Genomic DNA, 23,394 nt, shown 5'->3' on the forward strand with positions numbered 1-23,394 from the left:
TTTTTTTTTTTTTCTTTTTTCATGGTATTAAAATTATAAAATGCATTTATCTTTTAAACAACATTTATATTTTCTTTTTTTTTTTTTAATTATAGATAATATCTATTTTATGTTTTTAATTTCATTATTAAAATTTCTTAAAATTTATGGAATATAGTACTTTGAATTACAATGAGAATAAAAAAAAAATATATATTAATAAAGACATTATCTATAAAATTTTTCTTATTTTTAAATGCATTACTATTACGTATTTTTTAATGAAAATATATATATTAAAGAAAATTATTTTTAATAAATATATTTGTTGCAAAAAAAAATTAATATCATATTTTATTTTATTTTTTTTTATAAAAAGACAAGTTTTTTTGTGAAATATTAAAATATTTACAAAAAAAAAATTTAAAAAAAAAAAAAAAAAAAAAAACATTAAATGTTTTATATGAATATATGCCTATAAAAATAATAATATTAGAAATAGAAAGACGTATTTTTTTTTTAACATCAACTCAAAAAAAAAGGAAAAAAAAAAATCTGTATAATAGAAATTTTATTTTTTTCTTTTTTTTTTTTTTTTTTTTGTAAATTAATGAACAAAGTTATAATATTTATATTTTTTAATACTATCAAAAAAAAAATTTTTTTTCTCCTTTTTATAAAATGTCTACTATTAGGTGGATTCATAGGAGAAACAAAAATTGTGAAAAGAGAATAATTTCTTTAAATGAAATAAAAGAAAAATATTCTTCAGATAATGTAAAAGAAAGAAATATAAAAAATTCTAAAAGTTCTTATGACAAAAAGGTATATGAGAGAAATAAATCAATTAAGGAAAAAGATAACAAAAAAAAAAATTTTGGTAAATTTTTTAGCACAGAAGTAAGACCAGAAGAAATTTTAAAAAATGAAGGTATAAGAAAAAATTTAAATATATATATAAATAAAAAAAAAATTAATGAAAAAGATGGAAAAGAAAACAGAAGAAAATGTAGTTCAGAAGTATACAGAAAATTTGTAAAGGAAGATAATGAAGAAAACAATATAAATAATTATATCAATTTTAATGATCAAAATGAAGAGAAACAAAAAGAAAATGTGAATATCAACCTAGATATTAACATTCAGTGGGACAAGAATAATTCCTATGAAAAGAATAAAAGTGATAACAATAAAGACTTTTTGAAAAATAATATTAATATGAAATATTTAGAAGATAAAATGAAAAATAAATATTCTAATTTATGTGGAAAACGGTATCCTAGTAATGCTTCATATTTAAGTGATTCCTTCATTCAGCGAGATGAAAAAAATAGATACAATAGAAAAGAGGAAGAAAAGATTCAAAAAGAATTTCACTTGGATAACGGAGAAAATAAAAAAATATATTTTGATAAAAATAAGTTGAAACATAATTATAATGAAAAAGAAACAAAATATTGTTATTATAATAACAAAGAAGAGAGATATTACCACTTTGATGAAGAAAGATACAATTGTTATGAAGAAAAATGTAATCATTACAATGAAAAAAAGTTAAAACATTATGATAAAACAAAATATAAATATTATGATGAAGAAAGACAATACGTTCATTATAATGAAGAAAATGATTATTATCATAGTGATAAAGAAAAAAAATATAATTATTATGATGAAGAAGAAAAATTTAATCATCCTAATGAAGAAAAATTAAAACATTACAACGAAAAAAGAGAATATGATATTTATGATGAAGAAAAAAAAAGGTATTATAATGAAAATAAATATTATAATTATGATATAGAAAAAATAAATAATTATAAAGATGAAGAAAAAAAATATTATTATAATCATAATAGTGAGGATAAATATTATAATACTTGTATAAACAAAGAGAATAAATATGAAAATATTCATAGAGAAGAAGAAAAATATTATAATGAAGAAAATAAAAAGTATTATAATATAGAAAAAGGAAAAGAAATTTATAAGAAGGATGCAAGAAAAAAATTTAGTAATTATGAACAAAAAAAAGTTTATAACCACAAAGATTTAGAAAATTTTTCTCATAAATACAAAATGAATAAAATATATAATTTTACTAAAGAAGATAAAAGTCATATAAACACTGAAAATAAACTAAAAAAGAATTTTGTTGAATTTTCTCATAATTCTTCTGATTACATAAAAAAAAAAAATTACATAAAAATTTCTAATGAGGATAAAAATTTATACAATTTAAAATATTCTAATAGATATTTAACAACTTATGAAAAAATAGACAGAATTATTCTATCAACTAATTTATTAAATAAATTTTTTTTATATAAATTTAATATTTACTTTTTTTTATTTAAAGACTTTTTTTTAAAAAGTAATAGACCAATATTTAAGAAATATAACAAGATATGGGATCAAGTTATACCAATTTTTAAAAATGAAGAAAATAATTTGTTAGTTAAGAAAAATATAGAGAAAAATTATAAGTCGGATTTTAATGAAGCAACAAAATTATATACTCAAGAAACTTTAATAAACAATAAGAATCATAAAAAAGAAGAAGATGTTATATTTAGCAATATAGACAGAGAAAAAATAAAAACAAAAAGAGAAGAACCTTACAAGAATATTTTGAATAAAAAGAAAAATGAAGCAAAAACATTAGATGCAAATGTTGTTCACAAAGAAGAACAAACGAAAGATAAAAGAATGATACATAAAAATATCAATTATATCAAAAATTTATATAAAAATAAGGTTTTAAATAATACATTAATTGATAGTTTTAACGATGTAGATTTAAATGATCAAAGAAGAAAAAAAAAATATTTGAAGTTTTTTGTTATTTTACTATCCTTATTCTTAAAAAAATATATGTATAAGCAGTTTTCAAAATTTTTTTTTATTATAGGATCATTAAGTAGAAAACATGTAAAAAAAAAAAAAGATAATAATATTTGTTACGTTTTTAAAATACATAGTTTGTCTTAAATAATACTAATATTTAATATACTATGCGGGATATTTATAAAAAGATAAATATCATGAATAAATAAATAAATAATATATATATTTTTTTTTTGTTTTTTTTTATAATTTTTTTTAGGTAGAAAAAAGAGAAATAAGGAAGTATATTAATATGAAAATTTATTCTTTATCTTTATTAGAAACAATTTTAAATAAAAAAAAAAAGGAAATTTCTATACTATTTTTCAATGAATTGAAAAGAATAAACAAAAATTCTAAAAAAGATATGCAAGATAAAAATAGTAAATTAAATTTTACAAAAATTTTAACAAAAAAATATAAATCAAAAAAGAATTTTGAAAATTTGTGTTTTGGAAAACCTAAAATATATGGCACAGATGATTTTACCATATATTACAAAAAAAAAATATTAAAAGAAAAAGATGAAATATTTCAAAAGTGCTTGTTAAGATCAAAATCAGATTCTTTATTGGATTTTTTAAAATATTCTAGAATAAATAAGTTTTCGAGAAAACTTTCGAAAAATTTATCGAAGAATTTTTCATTTGTAATTAATGATGATATAAAAAGCTCCAATTTACTTGAGCGATTTTATACAGCTACTTATAATTTAAATTCTAATAGTTTAAATAAGAATATATATAAGAGTAAATTTCATTTGTCTTACTATGAGAATATAAATGACAACAATTTTAAATACACTAATATTCAAAATATAAATAATTATAGTAATAAAAAAAAGCAAATCTATATGAATTTCAAAAAAAAAGATTACGAAATTATATCAAATAATATTGATTCGAATAGTTTACTGGATAATACAAGCGAACATTCGGTAGACGAAAGGAAAGAAATAAATAGTTTCATAAATATAAGTAAAGAAATAAAAGATTCAAGTGATGAAGATATAAATGATAAGAATTGCAGAATATTTTTTAAAAACCTTAAAAAAAAGTTAAAAATAAATTACAAAAAAACAGTAGCCATTAATAATAAAGACGAGGATTTAAGTCTAAGTGATTTAAATAGTACTATCGGTCTTTCGAAAAATGATAAAACACATTTATTTGATAACAGTCAAATAAATCTTCATGATAATTCTATTACTAATTTGAATTTTTTAACTAATTCAGATTTATGTTTAATAAATAATTTTCCTGGAAAATTTTCAAAATAAGGTGCGTTTGTATAGCTTTAATTTTAATTTTTATATTTGCAGGTTATTAAACCATTCTTTATACAAGTAAAAATTATATAATTATTTATATATATATTTATTATTAATTTCGTTAAAAAAAAAAAAAAATTCTTTTTAATGATTCATTCATTAAATAAAATTTTTTTTTTTTTTTTTTTTAACTGTATTTAAAAAAAATTATTCCTTTTTTAAACAAATTGTGCAATAAAAAATTTCTTAGATAATATAATATTTTATATTATTGATTTATATACAATCTTATCACAAAGATTTATAAACAATTCATAATTTGAATTTCAATATAAGGTTTTTTTTTTTTTTTTTTTTGTTTTTTTTATTAATATTTTTAAGGCTTCATTTTTTGAAATATTTTTTTCATTATTTGATTTTTAAATGTTCATTTTTATATACATATATTGAAAAAACTTTTTTTAAAAAACGTCTAATTGAAATAAAAACAATTTTGAAAAATAAAAAAAATTTTTTTTTTTTTATATTTCTTCATTTGAAAATAGTAATACTTAAAAGTTTTATATATATATATATATATTTAGTATTTTTGGATTTAATTTGTTATAGTTTTTAAATTTATATATTTAATAATTAAACTTACATACTATTATCCCTATGTAAAATGATAACTTATTTAAAAAAAGTAAAATTAAATAAAGATAAAAAATTTTTAGAAATAATTGGACGTGAAAATTTTGGTACAGTTAAAATACCAGAAAGCTTAAGGAGTTTTTATGAGAAAAAAAAAGAAGAAATAGAATTAAAAAAAAAAAAGTTAGAAGAAAAAAAGAAAAAAATGGACAAAGTTACAATATCAAAAGAAAGGAAAAATAAATTTAAATCATCTAAAGGGCAACATAATATATATTAAATATAGAGAATTTGTTTCAAAAATTAATTTTTTTTTTTTTTTTTTTTTTTTTCGTATGTAAATTGAAAGGAAAAATAAAATTTAACATATTTTTTTTACTACATAAAAACAAAAATAACAAATAATAATATAAATTAACTTTTTCTCCATACGTATTCTTATTTTAAGTATTTAAAGCTTTTAGTCTTTTTTTAATAGTTTTAATTTTGTATTTTTAAAGCTGTTAACAAAAAACCATCAGCCAATTTTGAATTTTTGATTATTGGGTGAGTTCTTCTTTTTATAACTTGTTGTTCCCTTAATATGTATTCATTTAATTTAATATTAATAAAAGAATTTGTATTAATTAAAAGTTGCATAATAAAATTTGATAAATTTAAATCATCTGTATGAATAATTATTTTACTATCATTCTTTAAATATTTTAAAGATATATTAATTAATGTTTCTATTAATAAAATCACATCTGTCTTAGTGTTTTCTATAAATTCATGTGACAAAATGATAACAAAAGCTTCTGCCTTTTTCTGACAAATATCATGCAATAATTTTTTTTTCATTTCATTATTTTCTACAAATTCATTTTTTATATTAGTATCATTTTCATTATTCTTGTTTTTTTTACATTGATTTATTTCTTTATTATTACTATAATTATTATCATATATATTAATTTTTCTTTTTTTAGTATTTCCTTTACAAATATTACCATTGTTATAGCTTTGATTTTGAAAATTATTTTTATTTTTAGAATTATCGCTAATAATATTATCATTATCTTTATTATCACAATTATTTTTATCTTCACTAAAACTTTTATTTTCAAAATTATTTTTATTGTCATATTCATTACTTTCTATATCATTTTCATTGATAATTTTATTTTTATTTGTTTCTTCTAAGATGCCATTATTCAGAGAATTTAAAGAATTCTCATTTTCATTTTCATTATCATTTTCATTATCATTTTCATTTTCATTATCATTTTCATTATCATTTTCATTTTCATTATCATTTTCTTTTTCTTTTTCTTTTTCAACCAAAAATTTATCATTTATATTTAACTGGTTATTTTCATTAATAATTTTATGATTATCTCCGTCTTTAATATTTTTTTTTTCCTCAGAATTTGAATTATTTTTGATGTTAAAAACAAAATCATAGTTAGTATCAATGTAGATATAACTGTCAGATTTGGGACTTAATGAGGAATTTAAAATATTAATTTTTACAGTATTTGTGTTTTTTTTAATACCAAAACTTGGTATAATGGAATTACATGAATTTTTATACACTAAAGAAAAAATATTTACATTATAATTATAATAAATATTTAAAATACTAGTTAATAATCCATACGAGTCATCATAAATTAATATATTATGACTTAAACATGTGTCATTATGCAAATATTCATCTTCATTATTACAATATTTAATTTTATCATCATACAATTCACACGAAAAAGATAATGAATTTTCTTTTTGTGTAAACATTTTACTTTCCTTGTTATATAAACTTTTATTTATACAAAAATTTTTATTTAAATGAAAAAGTATATTAGCTAAATAATCAACTCTTACATAACTAATTTTTTCAGGAAAATATTTATAATAAAAGTTAGCTAAATTTGCAATATTACATTCATAGACCGTAAATTGACATAAATGTCTTTTCAATTTTTTTTCTACATATTTAAATTTAGAGATAACTGTTTTTTCTTTAAATGTTGTTGAATTATCAATTAATTTTTGAATGACTTCATATGGATTTTCATAATTTTTTTTTTTTAATTCAGCAATATTTTCCTCTGTTAGTTTTTGGGAATTGTTATTATCAAAAATATCTTTATTAGTTCCTTTAATATCAGTGTAGTAATCTATATCTAATTTAGAATTTCTTTTTTGACTTCTAACCCATTTATTATTAATAAAGGTAAATGTAGAACCATACTTTTTGTTAACCAAAAATAATAAATTTATACTGTTTTTTTTTATTTTAATTTTTGTATCTACAATTTTATGTAATCTATATCTCAAACCATCATCTATTAAAACAAAATCATGCTTTTTTATTCTCATTTTTAATCTCTTTTCTTTCCCCTTAATCTCCTTTATTTTATTTTATATCTATATATATATATAATTATCTAACAATGAACGTGAATACATGTAAGGCTTATGATTACGAATTTTTATTAATAACAACATTAAATTTCATATTAACATATTTAAAAATAAAAATGGAAAAAATAATTTGGAAATAATATAAAAATTAAAACATTAATATTAAATAAAAAAATAAAAAAAAAAAAAACATATGCTAAAGCAAATAAAAATATTTAATGAAAATTAAAAAGCCTTTTCTACGAATTTTTTTTTTTTTTTTTTAATTTTTTATTGAAAAATTCTAGATTTAAATAGAGATATAAAATTTACAAAAAAATGTTATGAAAATATTCTGATTTTATAAATTTTGAAATAATTATTTATTATATGTTTTTAAATTTATTTAAAGCTTGAGGATTCTTCAAACTACAGAGAAATAAAATACTTTTGTATTAATATCCACAAATATATGAAATAAGTAATTTTTCAAAAAAAAAAAAAAAAAAAAAAATTATATTCATTAAATTATCAACTAGAACTATGTAGAATATAACCAATTATTAAAGGAAACAATCTACACTACTAGTGTAATAAATTTTAAAACATAAGAATTTCTTTTTCATAAAAATAACTCTTTGTTTTATACTTTCAATTTTTTTTTTTTTTTTTTTTTTTTTTTGATGTTTAATATGAAGTCTATTAAAGTTCTTATACTTCACATATTTTATAATTTGTTAATTATTCACTTAAATTTTTTCACATCTCTATTTTGAGAAAAAGATAAAATTATATTTAAGTTTGCTTAAAATCATCTAGATTTTTTAAAGTTTAAATTAATCCTATAAAGAATTATTCAAATGTTATATTTTTAAATCCTATTTATTTATCATAATGGGTGACTTACTAAGAATGTATATGTATGATATATGAATAAAAATTTTTAGTATTTTTCAATTGCGCATTTTTAGTGTAGTTTTTTTTTTTTTTTTTCCTTTTATCATTAGTTTTGTAATTTTTTTTTTTTTTTTTTTTAATTTTATTTGAAATTTAGTTAATTTTAATTTTATCAAGAGTAAGTTTTGTGATATTTTTCTTTTTTTTTTTTTTTTTCAACACATTTCATTTATTTTATTGTATTTTTTTTTTTATATATATTTTCAGTCAATTTTATGTTTCCCAAAACTTAAAACGTAATATGCATATAAAGTTTCATAAAAATAAACATTTTCATATATATTTTTAATAAAATAAAAATACATTTATGATGAGTTTTTATTTAGTTTTTTTTTAAGAATTATTTATCAATCATAAGTTGAAACACGAATTATATATATATATATATTTGCATAATTATATACTGATTATAAACATATAAATATATACAAATTTTTCCTTTTAATTCCTTATGAATATTAATCATCTTATGTATTATATTTAATGCATATATATGTATAAATAATAAATAAAAATGGAAAATGATATATTTGAAAAAAATAGAAATGTATTAGAACGTATATATTTAAATAAGCATGTTGTTGTTCATCCAATAGTTTTATTATCAATTGTTGATCATTATAATCGTATTGCTAGTAATACAAAAAAAAGAGTTTTAGGAACAATATTGGGTGAAAAGATTGATGGTGTTGTGCATATAACAAATAGTTATGCATTGCCATTTGAAGAAGATATAAAAGATATAAATATTTTTTATATTGATGATAATTACAATGAAAATTTGTTTAATATGATTAGAAAAATAAATACTAGAGAAAAAATAGTAGGATGGTATACAACAGGGTCAAATATTAAACCAAATGATATTTTTATAAATGAAATCTTTTATAAATATCATCATGCTCCAATTTTCTTACTTGTTAATGTGCACACAGATCAAAGTATATTTCCTGTTAATGCATATGTAGCTATTGAAAAAGCTATACATGACAATAAATTCAGAAAAACATTTATACATATTCCTGTTACCATAGGTAAAAAAAAAAAAAAAAAAAAAAAAAAAAAAAAAAAAAAAAAAAAATTATATATGTATAAATAGTAATTTTTAAATTATTATAGCTAGATGCAAGTAAATTATATATGCTTTTTTATTTTGTAATTTCTTCATAAATAGGAGCTTTTGAAGCTGAAGAAGTAGGAGTTGAATTTTTATTAAAAGAATTAAAAAGTGTTTCTACATCAACTTTAGCAACTAAAGTTGGTGATAAACTTTCTTCCTTAAAAAGTCTAATATCTAAATTATATGAAATTTCATCCTACTTAAATGATATTTTAAATGGGAATATAGAAATGAATATAAAAATATTATATAATTTACAAAATATATTTAGTATATTACCAGATATAGAAAATGCTGAACTAATTGAAGCATTTATGGTTAAAAATAATGATTTAATGCTTAATATTTATATAGGAAGCATAACTAGATCAGTTATAGCTCTTCATAACCTTATCAATAACAAAATAGAAAATAAAATCAATTCAGAAAAAAAAAAACTTTTAGAAAATGAGAAAGAAAAGGAAAAAGAGAAGGAAAAGGAAAAAGAAAAAGAAAAGGAAAAAGAGAAAGAGAAGGAAAAGGAAAAAGAGAAAGAAAAGGAAAAAGGAAAAAAAAGATACAAAGAAAAAGAATCAAAAGAGGATTCAAGTACAAAGTAATAAAAATGCAAAAATATTTAAAGTTTTTATTTTTAATGAAGCATATAACCATTTAAAAGAAGTAGGAAAAAATAATACCAGATTAATTTTTATATGTTAAAGGAATTATTTTTTAATACTATTTTGTAAGAATTCTATGCGATAACTTTTGTTATTTAAGAACATTTTTATACAAGAATTACCGCAGTAAAAATTCCTTTAAACGATAAAAAAAACCTTAAGAAATAAAATTAAATACATTTAAAATTTTTTAAATGCAAAAAAGTAAAAAATTTTTTTATATGTTACTTAAAAATGAAAAAAAATTATATTTTTTTTAAATTTATAAAATTTTTACTGTATTTAAAAAAATTAAAAATATATAAGTAGACATATATGTATTTATAAAAATACACATTATAATTAAATATTGTATATAAAATATATAAACATATTAATAAATAAGCAAATGTATAAATCAAATTAAAAGGGCATAAAGGTATTCATAATTAAAAGCCTCTTTAGAAAAGGAAATAACTAAAAATCTCTTTTTTCATTTTTATCTTCTTTTTTATTAATTTTTTTCATTACTTCTCTTGATCTCTTGTGCATATCATCAATAATTTTACTAACTTCTATATTATCATAAAAATTAGGATTGTTTCCCATTTCATTTTTTAATTCAATTTTTTCATTTAAGCTGTATTTTCTTCTATTTCCTACGGTTACTAAACCTATATTTAAAATATATATTAATAAAAATTTGATATTATTTTTTAATATTATACGTATATAAATTCGCTAATTTTTCTAATATTAAATCTACATAAAATCGAAGAATATAAAATGAAATGAAAATCTTTAAAAAACGTAAAAATTAAAAAAAGTTAACTACATACCGGATAATGGTAATGCTTCAGACCGAAAATCAATTTTTTTTGTAACTTTATGTTGTGGTATTACAGCTCTCTCATCCTCTATAAACAAAAGGATACATTAGATATTATTTTTTTCTTTCTTTTTATCATTTAAAATAAAAATAATAAAGAATATTAAAAAATCTTAAATTTTTCAATGAAAATTTATTCTATATATACTACTATTTCTTTATTATATCAACATTTATATCTCATAAAATTATTATATATATAAACAATTAGTGATATAATTTATTACACATTATTTTTAAATTTTTATCCTTTTAATTTTTTTCATATTGATGTGCATCTTTATTTAATTTAATTCATATATACATTTTTTTTTTTTTTTTTGAGACATTTAAATATTTATAAAATTTTTAATAATTATATAATTAAAAATATATATACATATTTATGTAGTATTCTTTACCTGGATACAAAAATTTATTTGGTGGTTTAATTAAATCTTCATATATATTTTCTATATTAAATATATAAAAAAAAAAAAAAAAAAAAAAATTAAATAAGATATTTTATTATTATGTATTTATTTATTTCATTATTTTAACTATTATTTAGCATCAATTTTATTTTGTTATTTAATTTCTTTAGATTAGGCTTTTCTATAACTTCTATATTAAAAAAAAGAAAAATAAAGAGTATAAAAAGTTTTATGTTAATTTTTATAAAAGCATATTATATATATGTAGTGTTACCATTTACATGAACTCTTTTTATTGTTCTAAATCTTCTTTTAACCTTTGATCTCAGTCCTTTTGCCATATTTGAATTATTTTAAAGAAATGTAATTTTTTCAAATAATTATATTATTATTATTTAAAATATTAATTTTACCATATAATAAATAATTTTTTTTTCATTTAATGAAAAAATATATATATATATATTTATTAAAATGTTAATTAAAAATTTATAAGAAAATATAAAAAAACTTATGAATAAACAAAAAATTAAAAATGATCAAGTTCTTTTTATCTTAAAATGTTAATTTTTTTTTTTTTTTTTTTTTTTTTTTTAAAAAATTATAATTGATGTTGTATTTTAAACCAAAACAATTGTAAAAATTTTATTTTATTATAATTAATTTTTTTATTTTTAATTTTTATATAATAAAGATTAAATGTATAAAAAAAAAAAAAAAAATGTTTAAAAATTTACATACATTTTATCATCGCATGTATTAATTTTTTTCCTATAGATACTTTAAAAATTTTTTTTTTTTTACGTATATTATATTTTATATTTAAATATTAATATATATTTTCATGATGAAATGTATATATATTTTTTCACTGATATAGCTATTTACCAAATCCATTTTTTTTTTCTTATATGAATATCCTTTGTAGTTTTATAGTAGTAATTAGTATATTTAGAAAAATCAAAAGCATAATTAGGTGCAATCATTTTAATATAAGACTCTAAACTTTCAAAGGATAAATTTAGTTTTTTAATACTTTTTAAAACTTTAAATAAATCAAATATTTTTATATTAGCAAAATTATATCTATGTAATATTTCTATTGTTTTATAAATAATTTTTTCATTTTTATAAGACAACTTAGCACAAGCATTTAAATACTTAATAGCTAGTTCTGTTGTTAAATAATTATCATTTCTATCAAGTCTAGAACAAATAATATTATCAACAGTTAAAAATAACTTTTCATCTATATAATAAATTTTACTATAAGCATGAATAATATTAATTAAATCAGAAGCCTCTAATGAATAAATTTTTCCTTTCAATAGTAACTCAGAAATTATATTATATACATCTTTTTCAAAATATAAGTTTCTACTAAATGCTAGTAGAAAATTCATTAAATCAATAGAGCTAGCATATCTAAAAAAATTATTATAATTAGAATTAACATTGAATTTATCATAATGGATTTTAGATAAAAGCATTGATATGTTACAATTTGTTTTCGTAAATGATATTAAGCATTGTGACATATTTGAACAATCTATATATTTATAAAAATTCTGCATAAATAATAAAACTTCATTATATAATTCATCTATGTACATATTAAACTTACTAAAAGAATACAAAATATCAGTAACATTTTTACTAGCATCAATTATTAATTCATAATTTTTATTTAATATTTTATTATCATCATGAAACAAATTATTTTTTATATCTTTCTGTTCTTTTTCATTTTTAATGCTATCATCTAGCTTTATTTTATTTGTTAGTTTTTCATTCAAATCACTTTTATCAGAATCCTTAACATTTAAAAATGTGTAAAACTTATTTCTTATTATATTATGGTTAAGTTTTCTTATATATTCTAATAAGGGGGGATATAAGTATAAAAATAACTTTTCATGGTATATTTTGTTTTTAGCATAAGAATACATAAGCTCTTTAATATTTTTAAATTTTAACGATTTTATTATATCATTATTAATAAAATAATTACCTATATTATAAAATAAGTTCGATACGCTTTTATATAAAATTTTATCTGTATCCTTATTAATGAATTTAAAATTTTGAAAAACATCAACTATTTCAAGAAGCTGTATATATGAAAAGGAACTATAATAATTAGAAATTATTTGAATTATTTGTTGTAAGGGAATTTGTTCTAAGTCTATTAAATTTCTTTGATACAATGTTGAATAACTATAAAATGCATTACTGACTGTTAATGTTGAGCAGATGTTTAAGTTTATATTTTCCTTTAATTTGTTTAAAATAAAAAATAGTAAATTTTTATTTTGATAATTTGAATTAATTAGAATACGTACAAATATTGATAACAATTCAGAATCTTGAATTTTATATATATGATCATGTAGTTTGTTAATTAAATTATTTATGCAAACTAATTTATTCATAGTATGCAACAATAAAAATATCATTTTAATATCATTACATTTTTTTATAAAATATGTCATTCTTCTATTTAATTCTTTTTCTATATAATCGTTAATATCTATTTTTTTTTCAATTAAAAAATATAACACATTTAAAAATTTATTAGGGTCATATTCATCGTTGGTGTCAAATATAAAAGAATAATTAGTATTATTATCTATTTTTTCATTCATATCTTTATTTTCGAAATTGGTATTATTTTCTACTAATGTGTTTTCATTTAAAATGTAGTTTACACTATCTGAACTAGCATAACCATCATGTACATTTTTACTACTTTTATCATTTTCATTTAAATAATATTTACTTTTGTTTCCATTATATATATTGTTTTTATTGGAGTTTTCTTCACTAGAATAATTTTTTTTTAAAATATTATTATTTTTATTTTTTTTTACATTCAAATAATTATTGTATACACATACTTTTTTGTATTTTAGTTTGTTTTTTTCATTTATAAGATAATTTTTAGAAAAATTTAAATATCTTTGCTTTTTTTTATATGCTTTTAACAAGGCTATTTTTTTCTTTTTTAAATCTTTATGAATAGAGAAATTCTCAAGAAAATTTATATTTTTTCTTTTAAGAAAATTATTCTTTTCATTAAAAATATGACTGAACTTACTAAAAATATAAGATGTTACTCTGGTTTTTTTATTATTTTTTTGCTCATCAATATTTATTTTATGATTATTTCTTATAGTGTCATTTTCTTTTATGTTCTTCAGAAAGCTTTTTCTGTTAATTAGAAATAATTTTTCTTTATTTATAGTTCTTTTATAATATATCTGATTATAACAGAATTTTGGTGAATTAATGAAATATATATAAAACATATTTTCACTTAATTTTTTTTTTTTTCTCCTTTTGAAAAAATAAACATTCTTCTATATTTTTATATCGATTAGTAAGATTGTAATTTTAAGATATTTCTAAGTTTGAATTACTAATTTGATATGATATAAAATACAAAAAAGTATAACATATAAAATATGAAAAATAAAGAAATCTTACAACTAAAAAGTTTTGGAGAACATAAATATTAATACAAAAAAAAAAATTTTTATATTTTTTTAAAAAAAAATTCCACAAATATTTTTAAAGAAAAAAAAAAAAAAAAAAAAATATACAAGGAAATAGTTGAAAAAATATATAATTTTTGAAAAATTAAAAATAGTTTTTAGATTTGTTTTTTTTTTTTTTTACTTTTTATGAATATAAATTATATAGCTCATAAATATACCATAAACTCATGGATGTCATAAAAATTGATTTAGATGCATTTTCTATACCTTTATTTTTATAAGCATTATTAATAATTATCTTTTTATTTTTTTTATATATATAATTAGATACACTGTGAGAATAATTGTAAGAAGTTGCAATTAACATCAATGGTAGTAATTTATTAATACTTACACAAATAATTGGAGAATATGTTAATTTTTTTTTGAAAATCATATTTTTATTTTTTAAATCATAAATTAAAATATTCCCATATAAGTCTCCAGTAAAAAGAAAATCCTTTAATATGTCAAAATGGTATTTTTGATTATCTCTATTTTCTCTGTAAAATTTTGTGTTATCATATTTACTATTTAAACCATATAGTCTTATGAATATGTCGTTTAATGAACTTGCTATTATTTTTTTTTCATCATAATACATAATTTGTATGACTGATGAATTTTTTAAAGTTATAAAACATGTTTTACTTATAATATAATTATTTTTATTTTCATCTAATATTTCCTCTTTTTCATTAAACATATAAATTATTCCTTTATTTGTTCCAATGAAAAATATATTTTGTTTTATTTTTTCATATTTACTGAAATACTTTTTTATTAAACTTTTACATTGATAATGCTCCTTAGACAAGAATTTTTCTTCTTTTTTTCTTCCCATATTTTTGCTATATACTTTATTATTTTTCATTTTTGTTTCATTTATCTTATTATCATATAATTCATCATTTTTTGATAAATTTATTTGTTGTATTTCATTATCTTTATTTTGAAGTTCTTCATAATAATGAACCAAACAAATAGAAGTAATTTTTCCAATTTTTTTTTTTTCTTTGTTTAGAAGAGTAATTTTTTTTTTGAATATAGGATCATGTATATCAAAAATGAAAATACAGTTTTTTGAACCTGCTATAATGGTGTCATCAAAGTAGTTGTATGAGAGAGAATATATTTTATTTAAATTATTTTCAACATGCCTTTCTTTATAATTTTCTTTTTTATCATTTTTTTCATACTTTTCATTTGATTGTTCGAAATCCTGCGGATAAATTACTTCACCTTTTTTATAATCATAAGGAAAATAAAAAGAAAATTTTTTTCCATATCCTCTTATTAAACAAATTGGTTCATTTTTTATTGATATCAAGGTGTAGTTGTATGCTAATGGGAGAACGAAATATATTTTATTTTCAATGTTGTGAATATAGTAATTCTGATATTCATGGTAACCATAATCTTCACCTATATAAGAAAACCCTTTAAAATGATATGAGTATTTGTTATCATAAAAAAAATAAGGATAATAATTTAGTTCCTTATTCAAAAGTAGAAAAATTTTTTTTTTTTTTTCTCCTTTTTGATTTCCTTCTTTTATATAATTTGAATTAATTTTTTTATATATAAATTTATAATCGTCTAATAATTTTTTCTTATATTTTTTATTATTATCATAATGTAAAATTGAAGATTTTAAATTATGAATTGTTTTTCTAAAATATAGATAATTGCTATATGTGTCATCAATGAAAGTGTTATTATTTTGGTTCCTATTTAGAAGAACTTTAATTTTTTTTAATTTTTCATCATGCTCAATGCATTTGTTATTTATTTTTCGTATATCACCTACATCTTTAATATATATATAATCTAAATCATCTAAATAGAATTGTGGATAAATAGCAAAAATGTTTTTTAAGCTTAGTTTGTTGTTAAGATGTATAACTTCTAAATTTCTTCTAGGAAATGATATTCTATCATATTTATATATTGTTCCTTTTTTTCTTATATCTTCCTCATCACTTTTCTTATTTTTTATATTTTCATTTTCTTCATTAGACTTATTTTCACAACATTTTTTTTCTATATTTATCTTGTCAAAATCTTTACAACATAAAAAACTTTCTTTAAATAATTTTTTTGTTTTATTTTTTTGAAAAAAATTATTTTCATCAATAAATGAGTAACTCGAAAATAAATTTGGATATTTCCATGTTAAGTATACATTCGATTTATCTATATTATCAATGTCTTTTAAATTATTTTTTAAAAAAACATATTTCTCTATATTTTCAAATTTATAAAGAATTTTAAAATTCTTCATTTTGTTTTTTAGTAGATCTATTCTATTACATTCTAAAGCAAGCATTATACAATAGTTAACTGTATAAAAAAATACACCATAAGTTGTATTTAAACCAGTATATGTTGAATATATATCTTTTAATGCATTTATTTTTTCTTTATTAAATTCTTTTATAATAAATATATTTTTACTTTCTTTAAATATATTATTTGGTGAATTAACATATATATTAATATTAAATGAGTTAAAACGACAATACATCCAGTTTACTAAATTATCATAACAATGAGAAACAGTTGTATCACTTTTATATACATATGAACCATCAGAAAATTCATTACTTTTATTTTCACTAAGATTATCATTTAATTCTTCGTCTTCTTCTATATATTTAAATATACTTTTATTTTCAGAAGAATTTTCTTTTAAATTTTCATTTTTATTATCGTCTACATTTTTCTTTCTTTTCAATTGTATCTTTTTTCTTTCATTAAACTTCTTATATTCTTTAATATAATAATCTAAGTTTTCTATTTTTTTTTTATTTCTACTGTAAAATTCTTTTTCCTTTTTTAAAAAAACATTATTTATTGAATATTCATCATAGGGATTATTTATAGGACATTTTTCAGAACATGCATTATCTTGTAATATAAAAAAATCAATTTTTCCATTTGTAAATTTCACAATTTCATCAATATTATTTATAACCATTTCAAATATTTTTCTTTTTTTTTTTTTTTTTTCTTTCTTATATAATCAAAATATAAAATTAAAATTTAAAAAATTCACCAATATATTTTTCCATAATTTCTTTTTTTTCGTTAATTATAATTAATGTTATAAAAAAAAATTAAGCATATGAACATATATATTATTATTTCTATATGTAAATAACACATCACTTTTCTCTGCGATTTTTACAACATTTATTAAAATTGTCTTTTTTTTTTTTTTTATTTTTATATTGTTCATTTTTATTTTAACTTTATTCATTTTATATGTTTTAATAATGTTTTTTTTTTTTTTTTTTTTTTTTTTTTTTATTTATGCATATGTAAAAAAAAATTTAATATAAATGGAAAAATGATCATACTATTTTTACAATTTTAAATAAAAGATTATTTTCAATATTTTAACTTTCTTTTAAAAATTTATAAACAAAATATTATATACGGAAATTAAAAATAATTAAAATAAAAACAAATGAAGAGAAAAAAAAAAAAAAAAAAAAAGAATTAAAATAATAAAAAAGAAAATACTATTTCACAGATTTGTTATTTTTTGCTTTTATATTATTAATATTTTCATTCATATTATTTATAATTGGATAAAATATATAAAATCCGCTACACACTCCTATAATAGCAGCAACACAAATACTCTTAGCATCTAATCTCCTTTTCATTTCCTTTTTTTTTTTTTTTAAATATTACTTTTATTAAATTATATAATACACTTTTTAAAATAATCTATTTTTTTCAATTTATATAACGTCTATAAAAGTTCATCTATCAATAAATATAAATAAATTTGAAAAAGAAAAAAAAAATTATAAATATGAAAATTTTTTCGAAAATATAATTATATTTTTTGTGAAATTAGGACGTTTCACTTTTAATAATTTGTAGAATATAAATTCTAATTGTTATAAATAATCAATAAATAATAATATGAAAATATTGACTAAACTACTTCTAAATTGTTTTTATTATATTTAAAAAATGATATTTTTATCTTTTATCTCTTTTTTTCCTAAAATAAAAAAATACCTATGTATTATTAGATCCAAGTAATAAAGAAAATATGAAAAATTATATTCTTCTTATATGTAATTATAATAATTTAAAAATATAAGAATAAATTTTTCTCATTTGATATATTATTACAACTATAATTTAAAAAAAAAAAAAAATTGAGTTTTTAATTTATGTAGAAAATTATTAACTTCTAACTTTTCAATCATTAGAATAATTTTTTTTTAAAAAATTGAAGAAAAATACATTCATAAGAAAATATCAAATAAAATAAAAAATATATTATTACTGAATAAAACCAGAAATCATTATAAAAAAAAAAAAAAATGAAAATTATATTAAATAAAAGAAAACAAAGAAAAAATTAAACTTAAGATTAAGCATTATTATCATTTTTATTTATTTTCATTATATTTATTCCTTTGAGAAAAAAAAAAAAAAAAAGGTAAAAAAAAAATTCGCATGAAAAAAAAATTTTTTTTTTTTTTTTTTTTTTTTTTTTTTTTTTAAAAAAAGAATAAAAACAAGTATATATTCAGTTATATTTTGTAAATATATAAATTGTATTGTATCTATGTAATGTTTATTTTTATTTCAAAAAAAAAAAAAATATAATTTTCATCTATAGGTAAATATATAAAATTATATAATCTTTATTTCTTATTTGATATTTATTTATATCAGTATAAAATATAATTTATTGTTTTTTGACATCATAATATATTTAAATTATATTTTTGGAAAAATGGCAAACAATGCAAATTTATTAAATGTTCAAGGAGAAAATGATTACAATAAGCTAAATGCTTTTTTTGCTGATCATTCATATTATCAGAATTATATGTTAAGTACTTCTGATATAAAAATTTATAATCAAATAACAACTACAATAAATAAAGATAAGTATCCACATTTATATCGTTGGTATAAACACATTAGTTCTTTGCCTACTCATATTTTTAATCAATACAATAAATGTAATGAAAAAGTAAAAAAAAACAACCTACCAGAAAAGAAAATTAATGAAACAAAAAATGATGATGACGATGTTGATAATGATATAGATCTTTTTGGTGATAATGATGATTGTGATAAGGATATTTTATTAGAAAAAAAAAAACAAAAAGAAGAGGAACTTAAAAAAAAGCAACAAAAAGAAAAAGATAAACATAGATCAATATTAATTATTGAGATAAAGCCGAAATCAATAGATACAGATATATCTAAAATTTCTAAACTTGTGAAACAAAAAATTGTTGATGAAAATATAAAATGGGGAGAGGAAGTAAAAAAAATTCCAGTTGCATTTGGATTATATAAACTTCAAATGTCATGTATCATTTATGATGATTTTGTTAACACAAATGATTTGATAGAAAAAATAGAAAACATAGACTTAGATAATGAAGAAGACAGGAAAAAAAGAACATTGATATTGGGATTAGATGAAGAAAACGAAGATGCTGATGAAATGAGTGAAACAGAGGATATTGAAGTTGAGGATGATTTAGATTTCTTAGTTCAATCAGCAGAAATTGTTTCATTTAACAAACTATAAATTAATAAAGCAATAATAAATATATATATATATATATATAAAGCTAAGTATAAATACCTTATTAATGAAAAAATATACAAGAAATTATAATTTTATCAATTATAGATATGAAAACGAAAAACAAAAATATACTTATTACATGTATATATATATATATATATATTTTTTTTTTTTTTTTTTACAACTTTAAATTTAGGCTTTTATGTAATTTTATATGATATGTGAAATTTTTGTTAAAATTTATATTTTTAACTTAATTACAATGGAAATTTTTTTTCTTAAAATGAATTGAATACATTTTTAAAAGAAAAGAAATAATATAAATTACAATACAAATCATACTATATTTTTAAATGCTTTATATATATTTTCTAAATATAATTATTTGAAATTTATATTTTCTAACATCTTTTAAATGTGTATTGTTCTATTTAGTAAGAAAAACGTATAAAATTGTATTTATTTTTTTTTTTTTAATTATATTATTATTAACGAAAAAAAATTGAAGTTGAAAATAAAATAAGAATATATAAACAATATGTTAATGATTAAATAGTAATTGTAACATTTATTAAAATATTGACAATAAAAAAAAAAAAAAATAAAATAAAATATATGTTATTTAATATATACTTACACTTTTTATTAAAACGTTAATGTGAAATTAATATATTTATGAATACTGCATATAATATTAAATGAAGTCAAAATTAAAATATGTTCAATAAATATAAAAAAGAAATTAAAAATATGTTTTATTTTTAAAAAGATAACAAATGTAATCAGTGAATATTAAGAAAATGCGAGAAAAAAAAAAAAAAAAATACTTTAAATTACATTTACAAAAGACAAAATAAAAAAGTTTAATCTATTTATAAGTTACAATGAAATCATCATCTTTTATATGCAGTATAACAGAATCATTAGGTTGAATTTTAATGTTATATATACCATCTATATAAACAATAGTATTACTAGTACATATTTTTATGTTAATATACTTACAATTATATATGTGATCAGTTGAATCATAAACATTATTTTCTACAGGCTCCTTTACTATACATTTCATGTATTTGCTGCTTGGATGGAAACAAATAGAACTGTTAATGTATTCTGAAAATAAGTCAAAATTTATATTTTTTATATTTTTCTTTACAATATCATTTTGAGAATTTAAAAATTCTTCAATTATATTTTTCATTTTTTTCTTATCTATTTTATTTACATTATATGCCCAAGCAGTGGATCCTGTACCACTTGTTATTAATAAAGCTGTGCTTTTTAATTTTTTAAGAATTTTGTTATCAATATTTATATATGTACATATATTATTTTTTACTGCTTCATATATATACACCTCATTAATACTTTTATATGTTTTCACTTCTTTATCAGATTTTTTTATTAAAACAGTTATGTATTTCCTATATATTTTTTTGTATTTATCTGTTTCAAAAAAATTTTTTAAAGTTTTTTTCGCATATTCTTCAACACTAATGATTAAATTTTCATGTTTCTCAGATGCTTCATTAGATAAGAAGTCAATTTTATCAGGAAACGAATCACTTTTTTTATTATCTTCATTTTCTCGTTTTTCTTCATTGATGTTATTTTTATTTTTGAGATAAAAATGAAAATCATCATAACTTTTTAGAGAAGGACCTCCTGTTAATTCATCATAACGCAAGCTATTATTCCGTAAAATATTATCTATTGCACTTATATTTTCAAAAATTTTCTCTTCTTTCTCTACTTTTTCATTTTCATTATTCATCGCTTTTTTTTTTTCTTTTTCTTTTGATTTTTTGATAAAATTAGAAACATCAGTAAATATAACATTAGCTTTCTTCTTCCTTCTATTGTATATTTTTTCAAATTGCTCAAATGATTCATAATCATAATTAATTTCATCTCCTGGTTCGCAATTTAAATAGTCTAAGCATAACTTTCCTTCAGATCCTTTAGGATCACTATTTATTCCTATTAATTCAATTCTTTTATTTTTTCTATTTGTGTTTTCATCTATTATATATTTATTAGCTATTATATGGGCTGATTCTAAATATGTTCCATCTCCACCTTAATATAAAATTGGAAAATATACAAATTTACATAATTATATTTATACAAAAATGTATTATTACTTATAAGAGTATATATGAATGAATGCATAACTATATTTACAAAAATATCTAAATAAATATGAGCTAATATCTTTATATAGAATAAAATATATTTATGAAAGTATAAATGGATACATATTTTTTTAAAAGATGATATTTTAAAATTATAAAACTTACCAACACTAAATATGGCATCGGGAGAAAAAACACTAGAACTACTTATAAAAATATTATCTATATTTTTTTTATAAGCTTTTAATATAGAAACATGAGATTTATATTTTGTTCTTAATATATGAATTATATTATTTACTATAAGGGTGTGCGTAAAATGAGATATATATATTCTAAAAAAATTTTTTAAAATGTAATCATCCTTAAAACCTTGTTTTTTTAAATCATCATATTTAGTATATTTTTCTATTAATAATATTCTTTCATACTTTTTTTTATACATTTCATTTGGTATTATATTATAACTAAATTCATTTTTTGTTTTATTTGAGTAATCTGAACAAATACTATCAATTACATTATTGTTTTTTTTTTTTTCTTCATCTTTTTTAATTGCGTCAGTAAAAGATTTATCTAACCTAATGGAATTATTTCTTCTTAAAAATCTTTGTTCGTTTACATATGGCATCATCTTCCAATTATTAATGTTACTCAATTTATAGACATTAATTTTTCTTGTATGTTTAGTTAAATAACTTTGCATAATTTTTACATATTTTACTCCTAAATTTTGAATGATTAAAAATAAATATTAATATTTCATTGGTATTTCAAATAAGTTTTAAATGAACTTTATATATTTTTATAAAAAAGTAAATATAATATGAATCATTTATTGTTATAGTCAGTTTTTTAAAATGTTATTTTTTCTTATTTGACTAAATCTTATTTTAATATTATTACTATATATATATATATATATATATATACATATACATAACATACATGTTTATTTTATTTTTTTTT

General features: G+C 17.3%; 9 protein-coding genes across 9 annotated transcripts; 4 read left to right on the plus strand and 5 right to left on the minus strand.

The window, feature by feature from the left end:
* Positions 1-660: 660 nt before the first annotated feature.
* On the plus strand, positions 661-4,144 carry PGAL8A_00425300 (conserved Plasmodium protein, unknown function; the record flags this gene model as incomplete). Its single annotated transcript, XM_028672979.1, has 2 exons — positions 661-2,910; positions 3,086-4,144. 2 exons carry the CDS (start codon positions 661-663, stop codon positions 4,142-4,144), a joined length of 3,309 nt encoding a protein of 1,102 aa, XP_028529477.1.
* Positions 4,145-4,799: 655 nt separating this feature from the next.
* On the plus strand, positions 4,800-5,048 carry PGAL8A_00425400 (conserved Plasmodium protein, unknown function; the record flags this gene model as incomplete). Its single annotated transcript, XM_028672980.1, has 1 exon — positions 4,800-5,048. The coding sequence occupies one exon, from the start codon at positions 4,800-4,802 to the stop codon at positions 5,046-5,048; it is 249 nt and encodes an 82-aa protein (XP_028529478.1).
* Positions 5,049-5,248: 200 nt separating this feature from the next.
* GCD10 (tRNA (adenine(58)-N(1))-methyltransferase non-catalytic subunit TRM6, putative) lies at positions 5,249-7,129 on the minus strand (the record flags this gene model as incomplete). Its single annotated transcript, XM_028672981.1, has 1 exon — positions 5,249-7,129. One exon carries the CDS (start codon positions 7,127-7,129, stop codon positions 5,249-5,251), a length of 1,881 nt encoding a protein of 626 aa, XP_028529479.1.
* A 1,495-nt stretch (positions 7,130-8,624) lies between these two features.
* RPN8 (26S proteasome regulatory subunit RPN8, putative) lies at positions 8,625-9,829 on the plus strand (the record flags this gene model as incomplete). Its single annotated transcript, XM_028672982.1, has 2 exons — positions 8,625-9,144; positions 9,285-9,829. 2 exons carry the CDS (start codon positions 8,625-8,627, stop codon positions 9,827-9,829), a joined length of 1,065 nt encoding a protein of 354 aa, XP_028529480.1.
* Positions 9,830-10,345: 516 nt separating this feature from the next.
* PGAL8A_00425700 (conserved Plasmodium protein, unknown function) lies at positions 10,346-11,511 on the minus strand (the record flags this gene model as incomplete). The annotated part of the gene is made up of 5 exons (XM_028672983.1): positions 10,346-10,542; positions 10,708-10,785; positions 11,159-11,209; positions 11,298-11,360; positions 11,445-11,511. The coding sequence occupies 5 exons, from the start codon at positions 11,509-11,511 to the stop codon at positions 10,346-10,348; spliced, it is 456 nt and encodes a 151-aa protein (XP_028529481.1).
* A 543-nt stretch (positions 11,512-12,054) lies between these two features.
* Positions 12,055-14,478, minus strand: PGAL8A_00425800 (conserved Plasmodium protein, unknown function; the record flags this gene model as incomplete). The annotated part of the gene is made up of 1 exon (XM_028672984.1): positions 12,055-14,478. The coding sequence occupies one exon, from the start codon at positions 14,476-14,478 to the stop codon at positions 12,055-12,057; it is 2,424 nt and encodes an 807-aa protein (XP_028529482.1).
* A 373-nt stretch (positions 14,479-14,851) lies between these two features.
* Positions 14,852-17,686, minus strand: PGAL8A_00425900 (hypothetical protein; the record flags this gene model as incomplete). Its single annotated transcript, XM_028672985.1, has 1 exon — positions 14,852-17,686. The coding sequence occupies one exon, from the start codon at positions 17,684-17,686 to the stop codon at positions 14,852-14,854; it is 2,835 nt and encodes a 944-aa protein (XP_028529483.1).
* A 1,788-nt stretch (positions 17,687-19,474) lies between these two features.
* On the plus strand, positions 19,475-20,287 carry PGAL8A_00426000 (elongation factor 1-beta, putative; the record flags this gene model as incomplete). Its single annotated transcript, XM_028672986.1, has 1 exon — positions 19,475-20,287. One exon carries the CDS (start codon positions 19,475-19,477, stop codon positions 20,285-20,287), a length of 813 nt encoding a protein of 270 aa, XP_028529484.1.
* Positions 20,288-21,155: 868 nt separating this feature from the next.
* PGAL8A_00426100 (conserved Plasmodium protein, unknown function) lies at positions 21,156-23,131 on the minus strand (the record flags this gene model as incomplete). Its single annotated transcript, XM_028672987.1, has 2 exons — positions 21,156-22,369; positions 22,591-23,131. The coding sequence occupies 2 exons, from the start codon at positions 23,129-23,131 to the stop codon at positions 21,156-21,158; spliced, it is 1,755 nt and encodes a 584-aa protein (XP_028529485.1).
* Between the last annotated feature and the right edge of the window lie 263 nt (positions 23,132-23,394).

The sequence above is a fragment of the Plasmodium gallinaceum genome (genome assembly GCF_900005855.1).
Source record: "Plasmodium gallinaceum strain 8A genome assembly, contig: PGAL8A_v1_119, whole genome shotgun sequence".
NCBI lineage: Eukaryota > Apicomplexa > Aconoidasida > Haemosporida > Plasmodiidae > Plasmodium > Plasmodium gallinaceum.